The 19,578-nt window shown below is 53.1% G+C and overlaps 1 protein-coding gene across 8 annotated transcripts in view; it reads right to left on the reverse strand.

Moving 5' to 3' along the window:
* Positions 1-6,512, reverse strand: part of prpsap1 (phosphoribosyl pyrophosphate synthetase-associated protein 1) — a 32,524-nt gene extending 26,012 nt beyond the window's left edge. The window contains exon 1 of one of the 8 annotated variants that reach the window (NM_203622.1): positions 6,406-6,431. Coding sequence is in view for 2 of the 8 variants with exons in the window: in XM_012971586.3 (XP_012827040.1) it covers positions 6,406-6,464 (59 nt within the window). In the remaining 6 variants the exon portion in view is untranslated. Of the gene's footprint in view, positions 1-6,405 lie in introns of all 8 variants that reach the window. The other 7 variants (XM_012971588.3, XM_012971586.3, XM_012971587.3 and 4 more) reach the window with 7 other exon arrangements.
* Between the last annotated feature and the right edge of the window lie 13,066 nt (positions 6,513-19,578).

The raw sequence follows: 19,578 nt of genomic DNA on the forward strand, positions 1-19,578 counted from the left end.
AACGGAGCACAACCAAAGAAAGCTCAGGTGCCAGATGGAGCACAACCAAAGAAAGCTCAGGTGCCAGATGGAGCACAACCAAAGAAAGCTCAGGTGCCAGATGGAGCACAACCAAAGAAAGCTCAGGTGCCAGATGGAGCACAACCAAAGAAAGCTCAGGTGCCAGATGGAGCACAACCAAAGAAAGCTCAGGTGCCAGATGGAGCACAACCAAAGAAAGCTCAGGTGCCAGATGGAGCACAACCAAAGAAAGCTCAGGTGCCAGATGGAGCACAACCAGTGAAAGCACAGACACCTTATGGAGCACTTACAATAAAATGAAGACACCAGATAAAGCACAGGCAGGGAAAGTGCAGGCACTTGATGGAGCACAAGCAGTGAAAGTACTAAATGGAGCACAACCAGAGAAAGTGCAGGCACCTGGATGGAGCACAACCAGAGAAAGTGCAGGCAGCTGGATGGAGCACAACCAGAGAAAGTGCAGGCAGCTGGATGGGGCACAACCAGAGAAAGTGCAGGCACCTGGATGGAGCACAACCAGAGAAAGTGCAGGCAGCTGGATGGAGCACAACCAGAGAAAGTGCAGGCACCTGGATGGACACAACCAGAGAAAGTGCAGGCACCTGGATGGACACAACCAGAGAAAGTGCAGGCACCTGGATGGAGCACAACCAGAGAAAGTGCAGGCACCTGGATGGAGCACAAACCAGAGAAAGTGCAGGCACCTGGATGGACACAACCAGAGAAAGTGCAGGCACCTGGATGGACACAACCAGAGAAAGTGCAGGCACCTGGATGGAGCACAACCAGAGAAAGTGCAGGCACCTGGATGGACACAACCAGAGAAAGTGCAGGCACCTGGATGGACACAACCAGGGAAAGTGCAGGCACCTGGATGGAGCACAAGCAGTGAAAGCACAGGCACCTGGATGGAGCACAAGCAGTGAAAGCACAGGCACCTGGATGGAGCACAAGCAGTGAAAGCACAGGCGCCAGAGGGAGCAAGAGATACACGGTAGTTAATGTATTGTAAGGCTGGTGCACAAATGGGGTCATTTTCACCCCAAACCTGCTGTCCCTGTGCCGGGAAACAGGCCTTTATAGCAGTGGGAATGTACCTGGCATTAAGCACATTGTGTTGGGATGTTTGGCTGAGGGACTGGGCTGCACTGGCCAATGTCACCTACCATTGTGCTTTGTGACCTGATGCCCCTATACAAATGGTGATGGTAATGTTTGGGGGGGGCCTGATCTGTGTCGCCCCCAACAGCTGTTATTATGTAAGTGCAAAACAGAGTGCAGGCACCAAAGAGACAGATGGGCACTGCCAGCCCTGGAACACAGGGGGTGTGAGAGAGCAGTGTTAGAAAGCAGAAAACATATGAAAGCTGCAGGCATAAATATCTGGGGGGGGTGCCCTGCCATTTGTCTCCTGCAGCCTGTAAAGGTACGGGCGTATGCCATGCAGGCACTGATAGAACCCGGGAGAGTGGCACTGACAGTGCAGGTAGGGAAAGCCTCAGGGCAGTGGCAACTGTAGGCGACTTCGGAAAACCGAAGCGACCCGTTAGCCATCCCACTGGCCATTTACATTCCTGCCGCTGGGACGGCATGTCGGGGAGATTTGTGGCCCCCAATAAATATTCAATATGGCTGGCAACAAATCTCCCCGTGTGCCACTGCCAATAGTAGCCACAACAGGGAACTGCTACTAGTAGCTCTGTGTGTCTCCCCCCCTAGGCACTGAACATTTGGGTTGTAGGCACTGGCACGGCTGGCAGGGGGGCATTCACTGGTACATTCTGGGGCAGGGGGGCATTCACTTAGTGACTGGTACATTCTGGGGCAGGGGCAGGGGGGCATTCTCTTAGGGACTGGTACATTCTGGGGCAGGGGGGCATTCACTTAGTGACTGGTATATTCTGGGGCAGGGGGGCATTCACTTAGTGACTGGTATATTCTGGGGCAGGGGGGCATTCACTTAGTGACTGGTATATTCTGGGGTAGGGGCAGGGGGGCATCCTCTTAGGGACTGGTACATTCAGGGGCAGGGGGGCATTCACTTAGTGACTGGTACATTCTGGGGCAGGGGGGCATTCTCTTAGGGACTGGTATATTCTGGGGCAGGGGGGCATTCACTTAGTGACTGGTATATTCTGGGGCAGGGGCAGCTGGGATAAAGGAAACATTCAGGGGTGAGCAGGATTTACTGCTAATGGTGCAACTGGCAGGGGTGCAAGCAGTAATAATGAAGGGGTGCCAGCCCTAACACTGGAGGGGTGCAAGCAGTAATAATGAAGGGGTGCCACAGTGACAATGAAGGGGTGCCACAGTGACAATGAAGGGGTGCCACAGTGACAATAAAGGGGTGCCACAGTGACAATGAAGGGGTGCCACAGTGACAATGAAGGGGTGCCACAGTGACAATAAAGGGGTGCCACAGTGACAATGAAGGGGTGCCACAGTGACAATGAAGGGGTGCCACAGTGACAATAAAGGGGTGCCACAGTGACAATAAAGGGGTGCCACAGTGACAATGAAGGGGTGCCACAGTGACATGAGGGGTGCCAGTAAATGAAGGGGTGCCACAGTAACAATAAGGGGTGCCACAGTGACAATAAAGGGGTGCCACAGTGACAATAAAGGGGTGCCACAGTGACAATAAAGGGTGCCACAGTGACAATGAAGGGGTGCCACAGTAACAATGAAGGGGTGCCACAGTAACAATGAAGGGGTGCCACAGTGACAATAAAGGGGTGCCACAGTGACAATAAAGGGGTGCCACAGTGACAATAAAGGGGTGCCACAGTGACAATGAAGGGGTGCCACAGTAACAATGAAGGGGTGCCACAGTAACAATGAAAGGGGTGCCACAGTAACAATGAAGGGGTGCCACAGTGACAATAAAGGGGTGCCACAGTGACAATGAAGGGGTGCCACAGTGACAATGAAAGGGGTGCCACAGTGACAATGAAGGGGGCCACAGTGACAAGAAGGGGTGCCACAGTGACAATGAAGGGGTGCCACAGTGACAATGAAGGGGTGCCACAGTGACAATGAAGGGGTGCCACAGTGACAATGAAGGGGTGCCACAGTGACAATGAAGGGGTGCCACAGTGACAATGAAGGGGTGCCACAGTGACAATGAAGGGGTGCCACAGTGACAATGAAGGGGTGCCACAGTGACAATAAAGAGGTGCCACAGTGAACAATGAAGGGGTGCCACAGTAACAATGAAGGGGTGCCACAGTGACAATGAAGGGGTGCACAGTGACAATGAAGGGGTGCCACAGTGACAATAAAGGGGTGCCACAGTGACAATGAAGGGTGCCACAGTGACAATGAAGGGGTGCCACAGTGACAATAAAGGGGTGCCACAGTGACAATGAAGGGGTGCCACAGTGACAATGAAGGGGTGCCACAGTGACAATGAAGGGGTGCCACAGTGACAATGAAGGGGTGCCACAGTGACAATGAAGGGGTGCCACAGTGACAATGAAGGGGTGCCACAGTGACAATAAAGGGGTGCCACAGTGACAATGAAGGGGTGCCACAGTGACAATGAAGGGGTGCCACAGTGACAATAAAGGGGTGCCACAGTGACAATAAAGGGGTGCCACAGTGACAATGAAGGGGTGCCACAGTGACAATGAAGGGGTGCACAGTGACAATAAAGGGGTGCCACAGTAACAATAAAGGGGTGCCACAGTAACAATAAAGGGGTGCCACAGTGACAATAAAGGGGTGCCACAGTGACAATGAAGGGGTGCCACAGTAACAATGAAGGGGTGCCACAGTAACAATAAAGGGGTGCCACAGTGACAATAAAGGGGTGCCACAGTGACAATGAAGGGGTGCCACAGTAACAATGAAGGGGTGCACAGTGACAATAAGGGGTGCCACAGTGACAATGAAGGGGTGCCACAGTGACAATGAAGGGGTGCCACAGTGACAATAAGAGGTGCCACAGTGACAATGAAGGGGTGCCACAGTGACAATGAAGGGGTGCCACAGTGACAATGAAGGGGTGCCACAGTGACAATGAAGGGGTGCCACAGTGACAATGAAGGGGTGCCACAGTGACAATGAAGGGGTGCCACAGTGACAATGAAGGGGTGCCACAGTGACAATGAAGGGGTGCCACAGTGACAATGAAGGGGTGCCACAGTAACAATGAAGGGGTGCCACAGTAACAATAAAGGGGTGCCACAGTGACAATAAAGGGGTGCCACAGTGACAATGAAGGGGTGCCACAGTAACAATGAAGGGGTGCCACAGTGACAATAAAGGGGTGCCACAGTGACAATGAAGGGGTGCCACAGTGACAATGAAGGGGTGCCACAGTGACAATAAAGAGGTGCCACAGTGACAATGAAGGGGTGCCACAGTGACAATGAAGGGGTGCCACAGTGACAATGAAGGGGTGCCACAGTGACAATGAAGGGGTGCCACAGTGACAATGAAGGGGTGCCACAGTGACAATGAAGGGGTGCCACAGTGACAATAAAGAGGTGGCCACAGTGACAATGAAGGGGTGCCACAGTGACAATGAAGGGGTGCCACAGTGACAATGAAGGGGTGCCACAGTGACAATGAAGGGGTGCCACAGTGACAATAAAGGGGTGCCACAGTGACAATGAAGGGGTGCCACAGTGACAATGAAGGGGTGCCACAGTGACAATAAAGGGTGCCACAGTGACAATGAAGGGGTGCCACAGTGACAATGAAGGGGTGCCACAGTGACAATGAAGGGGTGCCACAGTGACAATGAAGGGGTGCCACAGTGACAATGAAGGGGTGCCACAGTGACAATGAAGGGGTGCCACAGTGACAATGAAGGGGTGCCACAGTGACAATGAAGGGGTGCCACAGTGACAATGAAGGGGTGCCACAGTGACAATGAAGGGTGCCACAGTGACAATGAAGGGTGCCACAGTGACAATGAAGGGGTGCCACAGTGACATGAAGGGGTGCCACAGTGACAATGAAGGGGTGCCACAGTGACAATAAAGGGGTGCCACAGTGACAATAAAGGGGTGCCACAGTGACAATAAAGGGGTGCCACAGTGACAATAAGGGGTGCCACAGTGACAATGAAGGGGTGCCACAGTGACAATGAAGGGGTGCCACAGTGACAATAAAGGGGTGCCACAGTGACAATGAAGGGGTGCCACAGTAACAATGAAGGGGTGCCACAGTGACAATGAAGGGGTGCCACAGTGACAATGAAGGGTGCCACAGTGACAATGAAGGGGTGCCAAGAGGTGCCACAGTGACAATGAAGGGGTGCCACAGTGACAATGAAGGGGTGGCCACAGTGACAATGAAGGGGTGCCACAGTGACAATGAAGGGGTGCCACAGTAACAATGAAGGGGTGCCACAGTGACAATGAAGGGGTGCCACAGTGACAATGAAGGGGTGCCACAGTGACAATGAAGGGGTGCCACAGTGACAATGAAGGGGTGCCACAGTGACAATGAAGGGGTGCCACAGTGACAATGAAGGGTGCCACAGTAACAATGAAGGGGTGCCACAGTAACAATAAAGGGGTGCCACAGTGACAATAAAGGGGTGCCACAGTGACAATGAAGGGGTGCCACAGTAACAATGAAGGGGTGCCACAGTGACAATAAAGGGGTGCCACAGTGACAATGAAGGGGTGCCACAGTGACAATGAAGGGGTGCCACAGTGACAATGAAAGAGGTGCCACAGTGACAATGAAGGGGTGCCACAGTGACAATGAAGGGGTGCCACAGTGACAATGAAGGGGTGCCACAGTGACAATGAAGGGGTGCCACAGTGACAATGAAGGGGTGCCACAGTGACAATGAAGGGGTGCCACAGTGACAATGAAGGGGTGCACCAGTGACAATGAAGGGGTGCCACAGTAACAATGAAGGGGTGCCACAGTAACAATGAAGGGGTGCCACAGTAACAATGAAGGGGTGCCACAGTAACAATGAAGGGGTGCCACAGTAACAATGAAGGGGTGCCACAGTGACAATGAAGGGGTGCCACAGTGACAATGAAGGGGTGCCACAGTAACAATGAAGGGGTGCCAGTCTCAGGGCGCTATCAGGACACAGGGCGCTATCAGGACACAGGGCGCAGAGAGAGGCGCAGTAAGATGGGGAGGGTACGGAGCCAGTAACTGGGAGGGAAGAAGTGTGGGGAAACCAGGGCATTACCCGGCCGGGGAACAGGGGGTTCCGGGGGCACAGAGACAGTATCGGGGTGCCGGTAAGTGGGGAGGCGGAGGGACAATGGGAAGATGCGGAGCGGGGGTTCGGGGACAGATCGGATCCGGAGAGAATCGGAAGCAGAAAGGGGGGGGGGGCAGTGGGGCTGCTGCCCCGGGGCGGGGGGGGGGGTAGAGGGGTAACAGCGGGGGGTAAATACGTACAGCAGTTCGGTGTCCCTGTGTCTCAGCTCTGAAACTTCCCCCAGTCCCGCAGCTCTCATGCACCCGCACGGGCACGCGCGTGACTCAGCTCCCGGGGCGTGCGCACTGCCGCCTCCCACTCCCCCGCCGCCATCTTGCTTTCGGGCACAGAGCCTGGCATCGTGTGACTGCAAAGGGCTCGGTAATAGCACCCCCCAACTAGAGCTGGGGCAGGGGGGGGGTCTTACTATGCTGTACGGTCACTCCCAGAGCCGAAGTATTGCTGTTAGTGAGTGCCCCCCCCTACTGTATCCTGCCAATGGTATCTCCCACTCCCACACTGCCAGTATGCTATTAAATGTGTTGTAATAACAACAACCCCGAATTAGCAACATGTCTGAGTGCATTTATTTTAGGCAGGGTTATTACCTGAACGCTCCCTAACTAGGCGTGGTGCATTATGGGACCTGTCCTGCCAGGGGCCCAACTCACTGAATCATTCCAGGGGCCCTAGTCTGTGGCAATGGGATATACTGACATTTATTAGCAATGGAGCCCCAATACCTCCAGCCACAGGCTCTGCTTACCCCATTGTCACATCTATTTACCTGGCCTTGCCCTTATATATACCCCTTGTGGTAAATAGCACAACACAGGCAGGGGCCACACTGGCCACACTGAAAATCTGTATATGGAGCATTCATGTGGTAGCTGCCATGTTGCTCCCCCCCCCCCAGGCTTTATTATTATTAACGTATTTATAAAGCACCAACATATTCTGCAGCGCTGTACAATAAGTGAGTTACATACATTGGACGTACAGAGTAAATGTCCCCATACACTGGCAGATTTGCGCACTTGGCGACTTCTTCTCCCAATATCCCCACCTACGGGTGGGCGATATCGGGAGAATCCAGGCTAATTTGATCGTTTGGCCCTGGAGCCAAACGATCGAATTATAATGACGGGTACAGGCAAAGTCAGTCCGGGGGCCACATCAACAAGCCGATGCAGTCCCCGATCCGACTAGATTTCCTATCCTGCCCAATTTCAGGCCAGATATCAGTCGGTAGTGCCCATACACGGGCCGATTAGCTGCCGAATCTGTCTAAGGGACCCATATCGGCAGCTAGAATCGGCCCGTGTATGGGGACCTTTACACATGAAGCAATCTATAACCGATACAGGAGGTGAAGAGAGCCCTCCCCAAAAGAGCTTACACTCTACAAAATCAGAAATGCAGGGTGCTCATTCTGAACCCAACATATCTAGCAAGGCATAAGATAATGTAATCCTCATTTCACCTCGCCTGTAACAGGGTGTGTGTTTCCATGTATCCCTCGCCCCGCAGGGGGTAATCATTTGTGTATTTCACAACCTCATGTTTGATTTGTGTGTGAGAGAGAGAGAACACAACAGCCGGCACTGTATGTCCTTATCTTGTATCTGGGAGATCCACAATCGGCCCTGACTGCAAGATCTATCATGGGATCTATCATGGGAGTGGCAAGTTACTTGCTGTACAAATTGCTTATACAGGGTAGATATCAGAATTTTAGAAACTATGTACAGGTGCTACAGGGCCCAATCTATGGTTTAAGCTGGCCATACACGTGGCGATCTGACGATAGTCGCACGAAACATCGTCAGATCCGCCACACACCATTCAGAGCTGAATCGGCAGGTAAGGAGGTAGAAACAATTGGATTTCGACCTCCTTCTGCCGATTCAGCGCTGAAGGGAGATTTTGGTCAGACACCTTCTATGGCGCCCGATCAAAATTTTCAAACTGGTCCGATCGGCGAGTCGGCCGATATCAGCAGCTTCCTGCGATATTGGTCGACTCGCCAACATACCATACACGCACCGAATATCGTACGAAACAAGGTTTAGTCCTGTTGAGGTTTGAGGAACAATTCCCTCGGGCAGGGGGGGGGTTCATGGCACAGCAGTAAAGTCGTGATTCGGCAGTGTTTTTGTCTCCCAAGCGTGTCCAGAAACTGCAGGTCAGAGCCCAGGCCCACACTCATGAGTCAGCTGGCAGCTTCTGAGTCAGCAACTGATAGGGGGAAAGGGACAGCTATATAATTCAGCCCAAATAATACATTTCACATGACCAGAAACCGACTGAAAGGATTTAATATTTCAGCTTCTAGCCATTGCTGTGTTTGCTACACACGGAGCCTATGGGGGAGGAGGGATTCCCATCTCGGTTACCCTACCGGGGGAAATTGACAGATTGCACATTCCCTGACAACCACCCCCTGTCTGTGTCACCTTACATAGGAAGGAAAAGTCTGCACATTCCATAACAACTCCTGTGTCACCTTACGCTGGGGGTGCCCAAACCACTGACCCACATACTTTCTGGGTCGGCCCACCTCTGGCCTGTGCCACCAATCAATAAAATAATATACTGATCGGCAGGCACATTACTACCTATATAACGTCAATATCCTTTATAGGATGTGAGCTCACCCAATATCTATCAGAGCCAATCAGTTCAGCCCCTTCCTGCTGGCTATTTCTATATGGCAGGAGTCAACACTGAGGAGTTTGTTGTCAAATATTACATGAAGGTCTGACCTATTTCCCATCTGTTGCTGAAATCTAAACCAGGGTTTGCGGGGGGTCCCTACCATGAAGTCATCACTATCGGCTTCCATCAGAAGGGAACACTTGAAGGCAGCACGGAATATCTTAGACATTTTATTTCAGTCAAAATTAAAAAAAAAAAACTCACAAAAGTCAATCAGTCAGTCCTGATACCGTCGCAGCCAATCGCATCACATCTCTTACTAATAACATGGCTGATCCTTGCGCATTCACTCAGCGGAGTCCCAGTATATTATATATGTATATATAGAAAATGTTCACTACATTAAAAATATTTGCTATACATTTATTACAAAAATAAATTTATATTAGAAAGCGGCCGGGGGCTCTTGCTAAGCCATTTGCAGTTACAAAGAGAAAGAGAGTCTGGTGGAATTTGTTTCCACCCAAGGGTGGATTTAGGGTTGGGCCCTGGAGCCTCAGTATCACAGAAAGAAAAAAAATGTCTATAAAATCACAAAAGGACATGTTATGTTTTTATAACAATTGACCTATATTTATGGTATATACAAGGAGCATGTCCAACCTGCTGCCCTCTAGCTGTCGCTGGACTGAATTGCAGGATCTCATGTAGGCAGTCTGATGCTGAGAGCTGTAGTACAACAACAGCTGAACAGTCACAGGTTGAACACCCATGAAATATACATTTCCCCTTTAAACTGGGATTCTAACCTCTCTCCCCATATGTCTAAGCCCAGCCTTGTATAACATTACAGATCTCAGTAGCCCGCGGTGCTATGGCATATATATTGTGCATTAGTAAATCAGTGTTCTACAGAAATCCAACACTGTTTGAATGGCATGCTAACGTGCTGTTTTTCCTGGAACTATAGCAGAAAGTTCTAGTCTTGTCCCCAACAAGGATAATAATCCTGCCCTGCCTAAAGTGCTACTATACTCAACAAGCACCTTACTGCATAGTGATTAGTGCAAAGCCCATGTTATCTCTCTGTACAGAGGCGCAATCCCACAGGTTCTACTGCTCCCATTATGGGCTAATTCTACCGGCCATGCCACAGTGGCATCTGACTTTGCCTACTATAAAAGGTGATTGGTGGGAAAATTGTGTGTTGTCACCCTCTCACTTAGTGGTAACAAATGAAAGTGACATGGGCCTGTAGCGTTTGGGGCAAGCAGTGGCCTGGGCTACAGTACTGTGATGGTGGATACAGGGGGAAGGAGCATGAAGTCTATTACTCATGCAGTGGGATGAACTGGTTTGTTTTAAAGACGTCTTACAGGGGGTTAGGGCAGGGATATTTACCTCATGTAGCAGGCTGGGCTGGAACACATTGCTGGGATCTAACAGGGAGCGGGGCCAGGAGGCGGTGGGCTGGAACACATTGCTGGGATCTAACAGGGAGATGGCCAGGAGGCAGCGGGCTGGGCTGGAACACATTGCTGGGATCTAACAGGGAGATGGGCCAGGAGGAGGCGGCGGGCTGGAACACACTGCTGGGATCTAACAGGGAGGTGGGCCAGGAGGCGGCGGGCTGGAACACATTGCTGGGATCTAACAGGGAGATGGGCCAGGGGGCAGCGGGCTGGGCTGGAACACATTGCTGGGATCTAACGGGGAGATGGGCCAGGAGGAGGCGGCGGGCTGGAACACACTGCTGGGATCTAACAGGGAGATGGGCCAGGAGGCGGCGGGCTGGAACACATTGCTGGGATCTAACAGGGAGATGGGCCAGGGGGCAGCGGGCTGGGCTGGAACACATTGCTGGGATCTAACAGGGAGATGGGCCAGGAGGCAGCGGGCTGGGCTGGAGCACATTGCTGGGATCTAACAGGGAGATGGGCCAGGGGGCAGCGGGCTGGAACACACTGCTGGGATCTAACAGGGAGATGGGCCAGGAGGCAGCGGGCTGGGCTGGAACACATTGCTGGGATCTAACAGGGAGATGGGCCAGGAGGCAGCGGGCTGGGCTGGAACACATTGCTGGGATCTAACAGGGAGATGGGCCAGGAGGCAGCGGGCTGGGCTGGAACATTTTAATGGCAGTTACTGCAATTCTGCATGATAAGGAAACAGGATATACAGACAGACAAGGTTTATGCCTACGTAACACTACGTATAAATAACTAACGAGAGTGGGATATAACCATAGGGTAATACTATGCAAAGTACTACACTTCTGAGTGCATTGGAGTCACTTTTGGCGCTGGCACAGGGGGAGTGTATTTCCCGGTACTCATCTTGCTGCTCCTACTTCCTTCCTGCCTCACAAACACATCTCAGGGTACCACAAATCAAACAGGACGGTTTCTCTTTGCCAGAACAGACAGAGGAGTGCATAGATGTGCATTGTTACAGACACCGCCGCTTTTCTGTTCTGACCAGTTTGCTGGGGAAAAGGCCCAACAGAGAAACATGGCGCATTCCTAGTTGTTCTTCTCACTGTTTCTAACTTGCGTCTCTCTTTAATGTTCCCCTTGGATGCTGGGAGTTGTAGTTTAGCCACAGGCTGGGGCCACCCTGCTCTATACATCGCTCTGATTCGATCCTCATTCTCTAGAAAGTTTTGTTTTCTTTCCGTTTTGCTTCTCTGTCCCGACATGATCTCATTTCATCATTCTCTCTCTTAATACTGCGGGTAGACCGCGAGAGTATTGATCTGCCCTGTTCGTCTGCTTCCTCCCTCCCCTCCAGATTCTCAAACCTCCTTCTTCCGCAATTTCCTACTTAGACTCCCGACCTCCTGAGCCTTCTCCCGCTCGGTCCAAAAAAGCAAAGCCTTATAAAATTTTTTCCTTTTTTTTTTACTTTTTTCCTCCTCTGGTGTTCCCCTCTGCAGCTGTAAGCTCCTCCCTTCGTGAGAGAAAGCGCCCCTCCCGGCAGACGTTGCTCCGCCTCTGCTCGACGCGCTCCGCCAGAGGGGGTCCGCCCTGTGGCACTTCCCTGCTGGCCTCACATTTCATGGTGCACCGCCAACCCCCGTCCCGCCCACCCTCCCCTCGTTCGCCCCGCCTCCAGCTTCTCCTCCAATACATGTCCTCCTGCCTCCCTCCGTCTTTCTAAAGGATCTTCTCCTTCTTTATGAATCTGCCACAGCTACAATGCAATCAGTTACTAGTCCCTCTGAGACTCCCATCACTGCTTCTCAGGCTGACTTATCTAGCCACATAAGGACAAACCCACATGCAATTATGTCAGTCAGCCCGTCCAAGCATTGACCGTCACAGGCACAAGCCCTACATATAAATGAGTGAAGGAAAATGGGACCCACTTAGCCCCAAGTAGTTCCATTTTTCTCATTACCCCTACTCCCCACCTCAAATGGAATTACAGTGTTCTATTCCACACCTCCACCAACAATTCTCTTGTTCCCGCACCCGCCAAAAGGTGCAGAGCACCGTGGTTCCTCCTTGCACCTCCCCCATAGCGACAGCTGCGCCCCCGTCAAGCTCTTCACGCTCAGTCCCCCACATGAGGTGACTTGCTAGCGGTTGTGCCTGGCGTGAGAGCTAGCTGCTCGCCCGCCGAATGTCGCTTGCGTCCCTCCCCCACGCACCCAGCCGTTGATGCCTTGTACTCCGCTCCCCCGACCTCTCCAGTTCACAAGGGCACTTGCCCTGCAGCCAACTCTTTCTCTTCGTCCCATGATCCAGAGCAGACTCTGTGCCAAACCCTTTCTATTGGGAAAAGAGGTGCCATCGTCCTGCCTGTGTGGGCTCACCCGCCCCAGGTGCTCACCCTGGCACCGTTCCGAGGGGCAACGGGGGGCAAATTAGCATACGGGGAACAGAGTATGGGCAACAGAGAGGAAAAGGGGGGAACAAGGACCAGAGTGGCCAATCAGGAGTCAGGGAGGAAGAGATGCAGGTGGGCATATGGGCATAGTTACCATTGTCCTCTGAAATTGGGGTAAATTGTGAGTGTTTGCAAAATCAGATTGCACAGTGCGTGTGCTAATGGGACATGCAGTGGGCGAACACGCTGTGTGCATGGCGAGAAGTCCGACTGTTCTACACCCCCCCCTGTCTCACCCCACCGTACTCACCCCCCCCGTCTCACCCCCCAAGTCGTTCCCCCCCTGCCCCCTGCAGTCTCTCTCGCCCCCCAAAGTCTCTTCCCCCGCAAAATCTCTGTCCCCCGCCCCAAACCTCTTCCCCCCCCAAGTCTCTTCCCCCCCCCAAGGTCTCTCATACCTCGCCCATCAAGTCTCGTGCCGCTGCGCCTCGCGCAAGTCTGTCTGCACGGCCTACCTCCGGCGCAAGTCTCTCCCTCATCCGCGCCAATGGTGCTCTACTCCCCTCCCCACTGCCAGAGGTCTTATGCCCCCTCTTCCCGAGAAGTTGTCTCTCCACTGCGCCCCAAAGTCTATCCGCGCCTCGCGCATAGGTGCGTACTCCGTCGCCCCCCCAAGTACTGCTCGTCCCCGCCCACAAGTCTCACCCCCCCCAAGTATCTCACCCTCCTCCCCCCAGAGTTCGACTCCCCCCCAGTCTCCCACAGCCCTAGCATCCCCTCTGCATGTCCCCCTCCAGTCCAGATATCCGGTTCATAGTGAATGTGCACTCCCAAGCCCAGTCCCACCCTCCCTCCTGCACTGCCCTCTCTGTCTCCCTCCACTTGCCGCTCTCGCTTCCCGTCATAATGGTGTCTGTCTTCCATTTGTCCCTGCTGTATTGATCTCAGTGCGGGTTCCAGTTTGCCTTCTCTGGTGCCCCATGAGCTCATCTTGCAGCGTGTGCCACTCATACCTGCCTGCTGGCTATTGTACCTCGTTCCCTGTTTGCCTCCATCCTCGTCCTGGACACTGTGTCACTCCTGCTGCGCGTTAGATTTCCTCCGCCAGCTCTCGTAGCGCATCTGATTGTGGCACACTGAATGGTAGTAGGGGCAAGTGATCGCTCAAGCCTTTTTACCTCGTGGAAGCAACATTTCATTATGGTAAAGAGACTTTGGGTGCGAGCAACACAATAGCATAAAACATGTTCCTAGGGGGTGAGCCAGATAATAACTGGTTATTGGCTATTGTCGGCACCCCTGTATAGTGGACGGTGGCACAGGCTCTATGTCGTAGGCTCTGTTTGCAGTCATCACTTGGTTTTTATCGCGATAATTCAGACGGGACATTGCCCTGACTAAACCTCCAGGATACTGTACTCTAAAAATAAGCTCCCTGTGTTGAGACCCACTGGGAGCAACATCCTCAGGGGTGGGGAGCAACATGGTCTAGCTTTAGAGTTACTGTGGGTATCACTGGTTAGGGTATGCTACCGATCTGCTCACGAGTTGACAAAGTCAGGGCAGGAACTGCAGCATGGCCTGCCGTTAGGCCCCTGGGTTGCAGACTCAGACCAGTGTTTATTATCCAGGCCACCGTCTATCATATCCCACGTCCTTTTCCGCTCCTGTCTGCCTTTTGACTACTTAGTTTCCTGCTTGTACTGCAGATATCGCTCTTTACCAGGTCTGCTGCTCTTTTGACCTTGGGTGTACAGGTACCAAGCCCACTGTACCCACCCCGCGCACATCCAGCTCCTTCCGTCCTATTCTATCCAGTTCCCGAATACTGTAACTTCCCAGCTGCATTTGGCTTTCTGCTCCTCAGTCCTCTGTATGCTCCCACCCTTTATGCTGCTTCTGTTTGGCTTTTTCTCGTCTCTGTTACTTTGAGCCCTGACTTGAGGTGTTGCACCCAACTGCCTTCTCCTCAGGCTGACTTTTTTTGCTTAGTCTATTAATGCACCTTTGCTGCTGTTTATCAAGCCCTTTGCTCAGCTCCAGTTCCTATGGCATTGTGGACTCCAAACCCCAGTAAATGTGGCACCCTTTCTCTGCAACCCCTATCTCCCCGGTGAGTGATTTGTATACTATCTCGTGAGGACTCTAGTACTACTGGCAGTTGGTGTAACATTCCACCCCAAGGATGAGATATCATGGGCTACATACGTCTGCTCCAACCCCTTGCAACATGTAATGTATCTATATACAGCTCCACGACTGAGTGGATTTGTGGTCTCCCGGCGCCAGATAACATGTGGCTGCACCATATGTGCGATCCTCCACCCATTTTGGCCACCATATTATGATTAATGCAGACTCCAGATGCAGCTTAGTGGTATTTGTTGTTCTCCAACCGCTTGCGAAGGTGATGTTGGACCTTCTCCTCCCGCAACCTTGCCCCATGTTATGCGTTTCAGCTGCGTCCACAGTCCTATTGGCAGTTGTGTTCTGACCTTGAGTACCCACCCCACAACAGGGTAAGGTAACATGGGTGCCGACAGCTAACATATCTCCCATTACACAAACTCGCCTAGGATGGTGCAACCTGGCATGAGTGTATATTCTCATTGTCAGCTAATCAAGAGTTATGCTCCATCCCCAGTTGGTTTTTTCTGTGGCGCCTCATCCCTGAGTTGTGGGCAATAGGTACAGATCCCAGACGTGTGACCCGGCACACTCCAGAACCCATGACTTCAGCGATTATTCTTTTCCTTTGCCCGTTCTCCGGCGTGTGGTGAGAAGGAGAGATCAGGAGAACGGTAGCCAGGCCACATGTTACTTGGCTGCATGAGGGGGTTTTGCGAGAACACAATTCGCCATAGGATGAGAGCTGTGAATAGTACATCCTCATGGGGGGCAGGGACGTTGAGGAGTAGCTTCGGGAAAAGGTTGATCAAGCCACCATGGGATTATCGTGGCCGGGTTGCGCAGAAGAAATCCGACCTGGAGTATACCACAATTGGTGCCATATATAGGACTGGCGAGCTCTGAATAGAGACACATTTGGGGGCAACGAGAGCTGTAGCTAGCGTTGGGAGGAGAAGGTAAGCCACATGTTACGGGGGGTTTGGAGGAAGTGAGGCGAACACAATTGCCATAGGACGGAGCTGACCTGATGATACACATGGAAGCAAACGAACAACTTCGTGGGGGAAGGGCCGAGGTGCTTGGAGGAGTTAGAGTACAGGCACAGTTACTCTGGGGTTTGGAGTACACAATGCAGTCAGGAACTGGAGGACTGAATAGATACACATGAGGGCAAGGGTTGGAGGAGAAGTGAGCCACATGTTACTGGGGCTTGGAGTACACAATGCCATAGGACTGGAGCTGAAAAGCCAAAGGGGCTGTGATAAACAGCAGCAAGTGCATTCAAGACTAAGCAAAAAGTCAGGCCTGAGGAGAAGGCAGGTTTGGGTGCAACACCAATTCAGGCCTCACAGAACAGAGACGAGAAGCAAAAGCCAAACAGAAGGCAGCATAGTGAGCATTACAGAGGACTGGAGCAAGAAGCCAAATGCAGCTGGAGTTACAGTATGCAGGGAATGGATTAGAATAAGGGACAGAAGGCAGCTGGATGTGCCGCGAGGTGGGTGGGTCAGTGGGTTATGGATTACACAAGGTGCAAAATGCAGCAGGCCTGAACAGACGTATCTGGAACAGCAGGAAACTAAAGCAAAGGCAGACAGGAGCTGGAAAGGAGTTGGGATATGATGGAGGTTGGTGGAAAAAACACTGGGTTCTTATCACCAGGGAGCCTAAACTAGTGCAGCCAGTGCAGTTCTCGCTGCTTGCTTACTATGTGGAGCAGAAGTTAGCAATACCCTACAGCAAGTGACCCCAACCAGTAAGCCTTCCTAAGCAACATGTTTCTCCCCAACCCCCTAGGATTTGTTGCTCCCAGTGGGCTCAAACCAGGGAGTTATTATTTGAAATTCCTGGTTTTTGGGCAAGTGTTATTGCATAAAACAAGTGTACTGCCAAACAGAGCCTCATGTAGGCTGCCAGTCATTTACAGGGGCTTGCCAAATAGCCAATAACAGTTAGTTCTGCACCCCAGAACATGTTTTATGCTTGTGCTTGCTCCCCAAGTCATTTTTACATATGAATGTGTTGGCTCACAGGTAAAAAAGGATGAGGGAGCCCTGCCCTGACACATTAGATGGTGCACACAGATGCAGGGGGGCGGAGAAAAGGCAGAGGGGAGTGAAGTGTGCAGGGAGCAGAGAGATGGGCAAAGGAAAGAAATGCAGCAGGAAGGCTTGAGTGCACCAGCTGCAAGTGACTGGGCAGAAGGCAAGATGGACCACTGAGATAATACAGCAAGGGAATGGAGAGCACTAGTGACGGGAAGGGAGGCGGAGGGGAGCAGAGGGAGTTGCAGGGAGCTGGGTGGGTGGGAGTGCACATTATGAAGGGATATGGAGCGGAGTGCAGGGGGAGCTGGGGGGGAACTGGGGGGGAGAGACTTGGGGGGTGAGACTTGGGCGGGGGTTGAGATTGGGGGGGGGAGAGACTTGGGGGGGGGAAACTTGGGAGGGTAGACTTGCGGGGGAGAGAACTTGGGGGGGGGAGAGACTGGGGGGGGAGAAGACTTGGGGGGGAGAACTTGGGGGGGGGAGAGGGACCCTTGGGGGGGGGGAGAACTTGGGGGGGAGAGACTTGGGGAGGGAAGAGACTTGGGGGGAGAATTTGGGCGGGGGAAGAGATTTGGGGGGGAGAGATTTGGGCGGTGAGAGAGGACCTTGCAGGGGGCATGGGGGGAGAACTTGGGGGTGAGCGGGGGGTGAGAAACGGGAGGGGGTAGACAGGGGCGGAGGGTGAACAGGGGGGAGAGACTTGGCAGGGAGAGATTGGAGGGGGGTGGAAGAGGACTTGGGGGGAGAGATTGGAGGGGGAAGAGATTGGGGGGGAAGAGACTTGGGGGGGAAGACTTGCCAGCGGGGCAGGGGGGGGAGAGACTTGGGGGTTGGGGTGAGACAGGGGGGGGTATGATTGACAGGGGGACGTGAGACAGGGGGGGGGGAGAGCTGGGGGGAGGTGAACTTTAGGGGGGGTGAAGACGGGCCGGGGTGGAGGACTGGGATGGGGTGAGCACCTGGGCGGGGGTGAGACTAGGGGGGGTGAGGACAGGGGGGAACTTGGGGGGGTAGACAGGGGGGGTGAGACAGGGGGGTGGAACTGGGGGGGTGAGACAGGGGGGGTGAGACTGTGGGGGGGTGAGACGGGGGGGGAGACTGGGGGGGGGGTGAGACGGGGGGGGGAGAGACTTGGGGGGGGAGAGACTATGGGGGGGGAGAGACTTGGGGGGGAGAGACTTGGGGGGGTGAAGAGACTTGGGGGGGGGAAGAGACTGGGGGGGAAGAGACTTGGTGGGGGGAGAGACTTGGAAGGGGGAGAACTTGGGGCGGAGAGACTTGGGAGCGGGAGAGGACTTGGAGGGGAGAGAGTTTGGGCGGGGGAAGAACTTGGGGGGGAGAGACTTGCAGGGGCAGCAACGGGGCACGAGGAACCAACGTCTGCGCAGACCCCCAGAGGGCAGGGGGGTCGGCAGGGGGGGCAGCGGGCAGTGCCCCACCTGCGCAGGACCGTGTGAAGTTCTGCCGCTGTTAGTATGTGGAGCAGAAGGGCAGTCCGCCTCCCGGCACCGCCGCCGTCCACCTCGAATCCCTCTCCCTCAGGGCGCTGTTCATCTCTCCGCACGCGCCCAGGCCAACCGGGACTCCCGCACCGCGACGGATTGTGCCGAATCACCTCCCGAGAGCAGCATTGATGTCATGATGCGGCCCCGAAGCCGGACCTCCGCTTCCTGGAGGAGCCGAGGGGCAGTAACCCCCAAGTCTGGGGCCACAGAGAGAAAAGCTCTGTCACTGCGTGGGTACGGGGGGTGGGGGAGATGCACTAGAGGGGGGGGGGCTGGTTATGCTCCCTAATGTTGCCCCCGTATGGGGCACAAGACACAAATTGGCATCTGGTATTTAGAAGAAGGGGAGAGTTACCTAACGCTGATGGATGTTCTCCACCCCTCCGCTCATTACAGACACTGCTCTGCACTTGTCCCGGGGGCTCCATCTAACAGCGGGAATTCCCTCCTCCAGTGACCTTGGCCCAGGAAGTATCCGCCCAGACTCCGCACCGCCCGGATCGCCTCTGGGGGCAGCATAAGATGCCCTACTGCATTCAGCCCGTCCGGCTGCGGACTCATACACATAGAGCTGTGTGTCTGGCAGACGTGTGTGGCACTCGTACCGTACCCTCCTCTCTCTCGTACAGATACCCACAAGCAGGAGTCTAGCAGCACAGTGTATTTGCTTGTGGCAAAACCTAACATTACTAGTAATACTTAAAGGTAATAATGTCATAGCCAGGCATTCATTGGCCTCTCCAGCTCTTATTAAGCACTGCGTTGCAGAGGATTCTGGGAGCTGTAGTCCAAAAGTGATTGAAAGATGTTTTGCATCAGCTTAATGACCACAGTAAGAATTCTGGCCTGGATATTGTCCAGCAAGTCAGGGATCTATGGCGTATCACTCATGGATAATGTACCCCTACTTGTAAGATGATAAGAGATATTAGCAGTCACTGAGGGGGTTCCTGTTGCCATATAAAGGCACAGCTGCAGGCCTGCAGTTATACAGGAACTCTGAGTATCACTCATGTATTATAAAGGATTAATGTACCCCCATAACTGTAAATATTAAGGATATTAGCAGTCACTGAGGGGTTCTTGTTGCCCCCCATTATAAAGCACAAGGCTGCAGGCTGAGTTATACAGGGAACTCTGAGTATCACTCATGTAATATAAGGTAAATGTACCCCCTACGTGTAAATGATAAAGGATATTA

The sequence above is a fragment of the Xenopus tropicalis genome, chromosome 10 (genome assembly GCF_000004195.4).
Source record: "Xenopus tropicalis strain Nigerian chromosome 10, UCB_Xtro_10.0, whole genome shotgun sequence".
NCBI classification, from domain to species: domain Eukaryota; kingdom Metazoa; phylum Chordata; class Amphibia; order Anura; family Pipidae; genus Xenopus; species Xenopus tropicalis.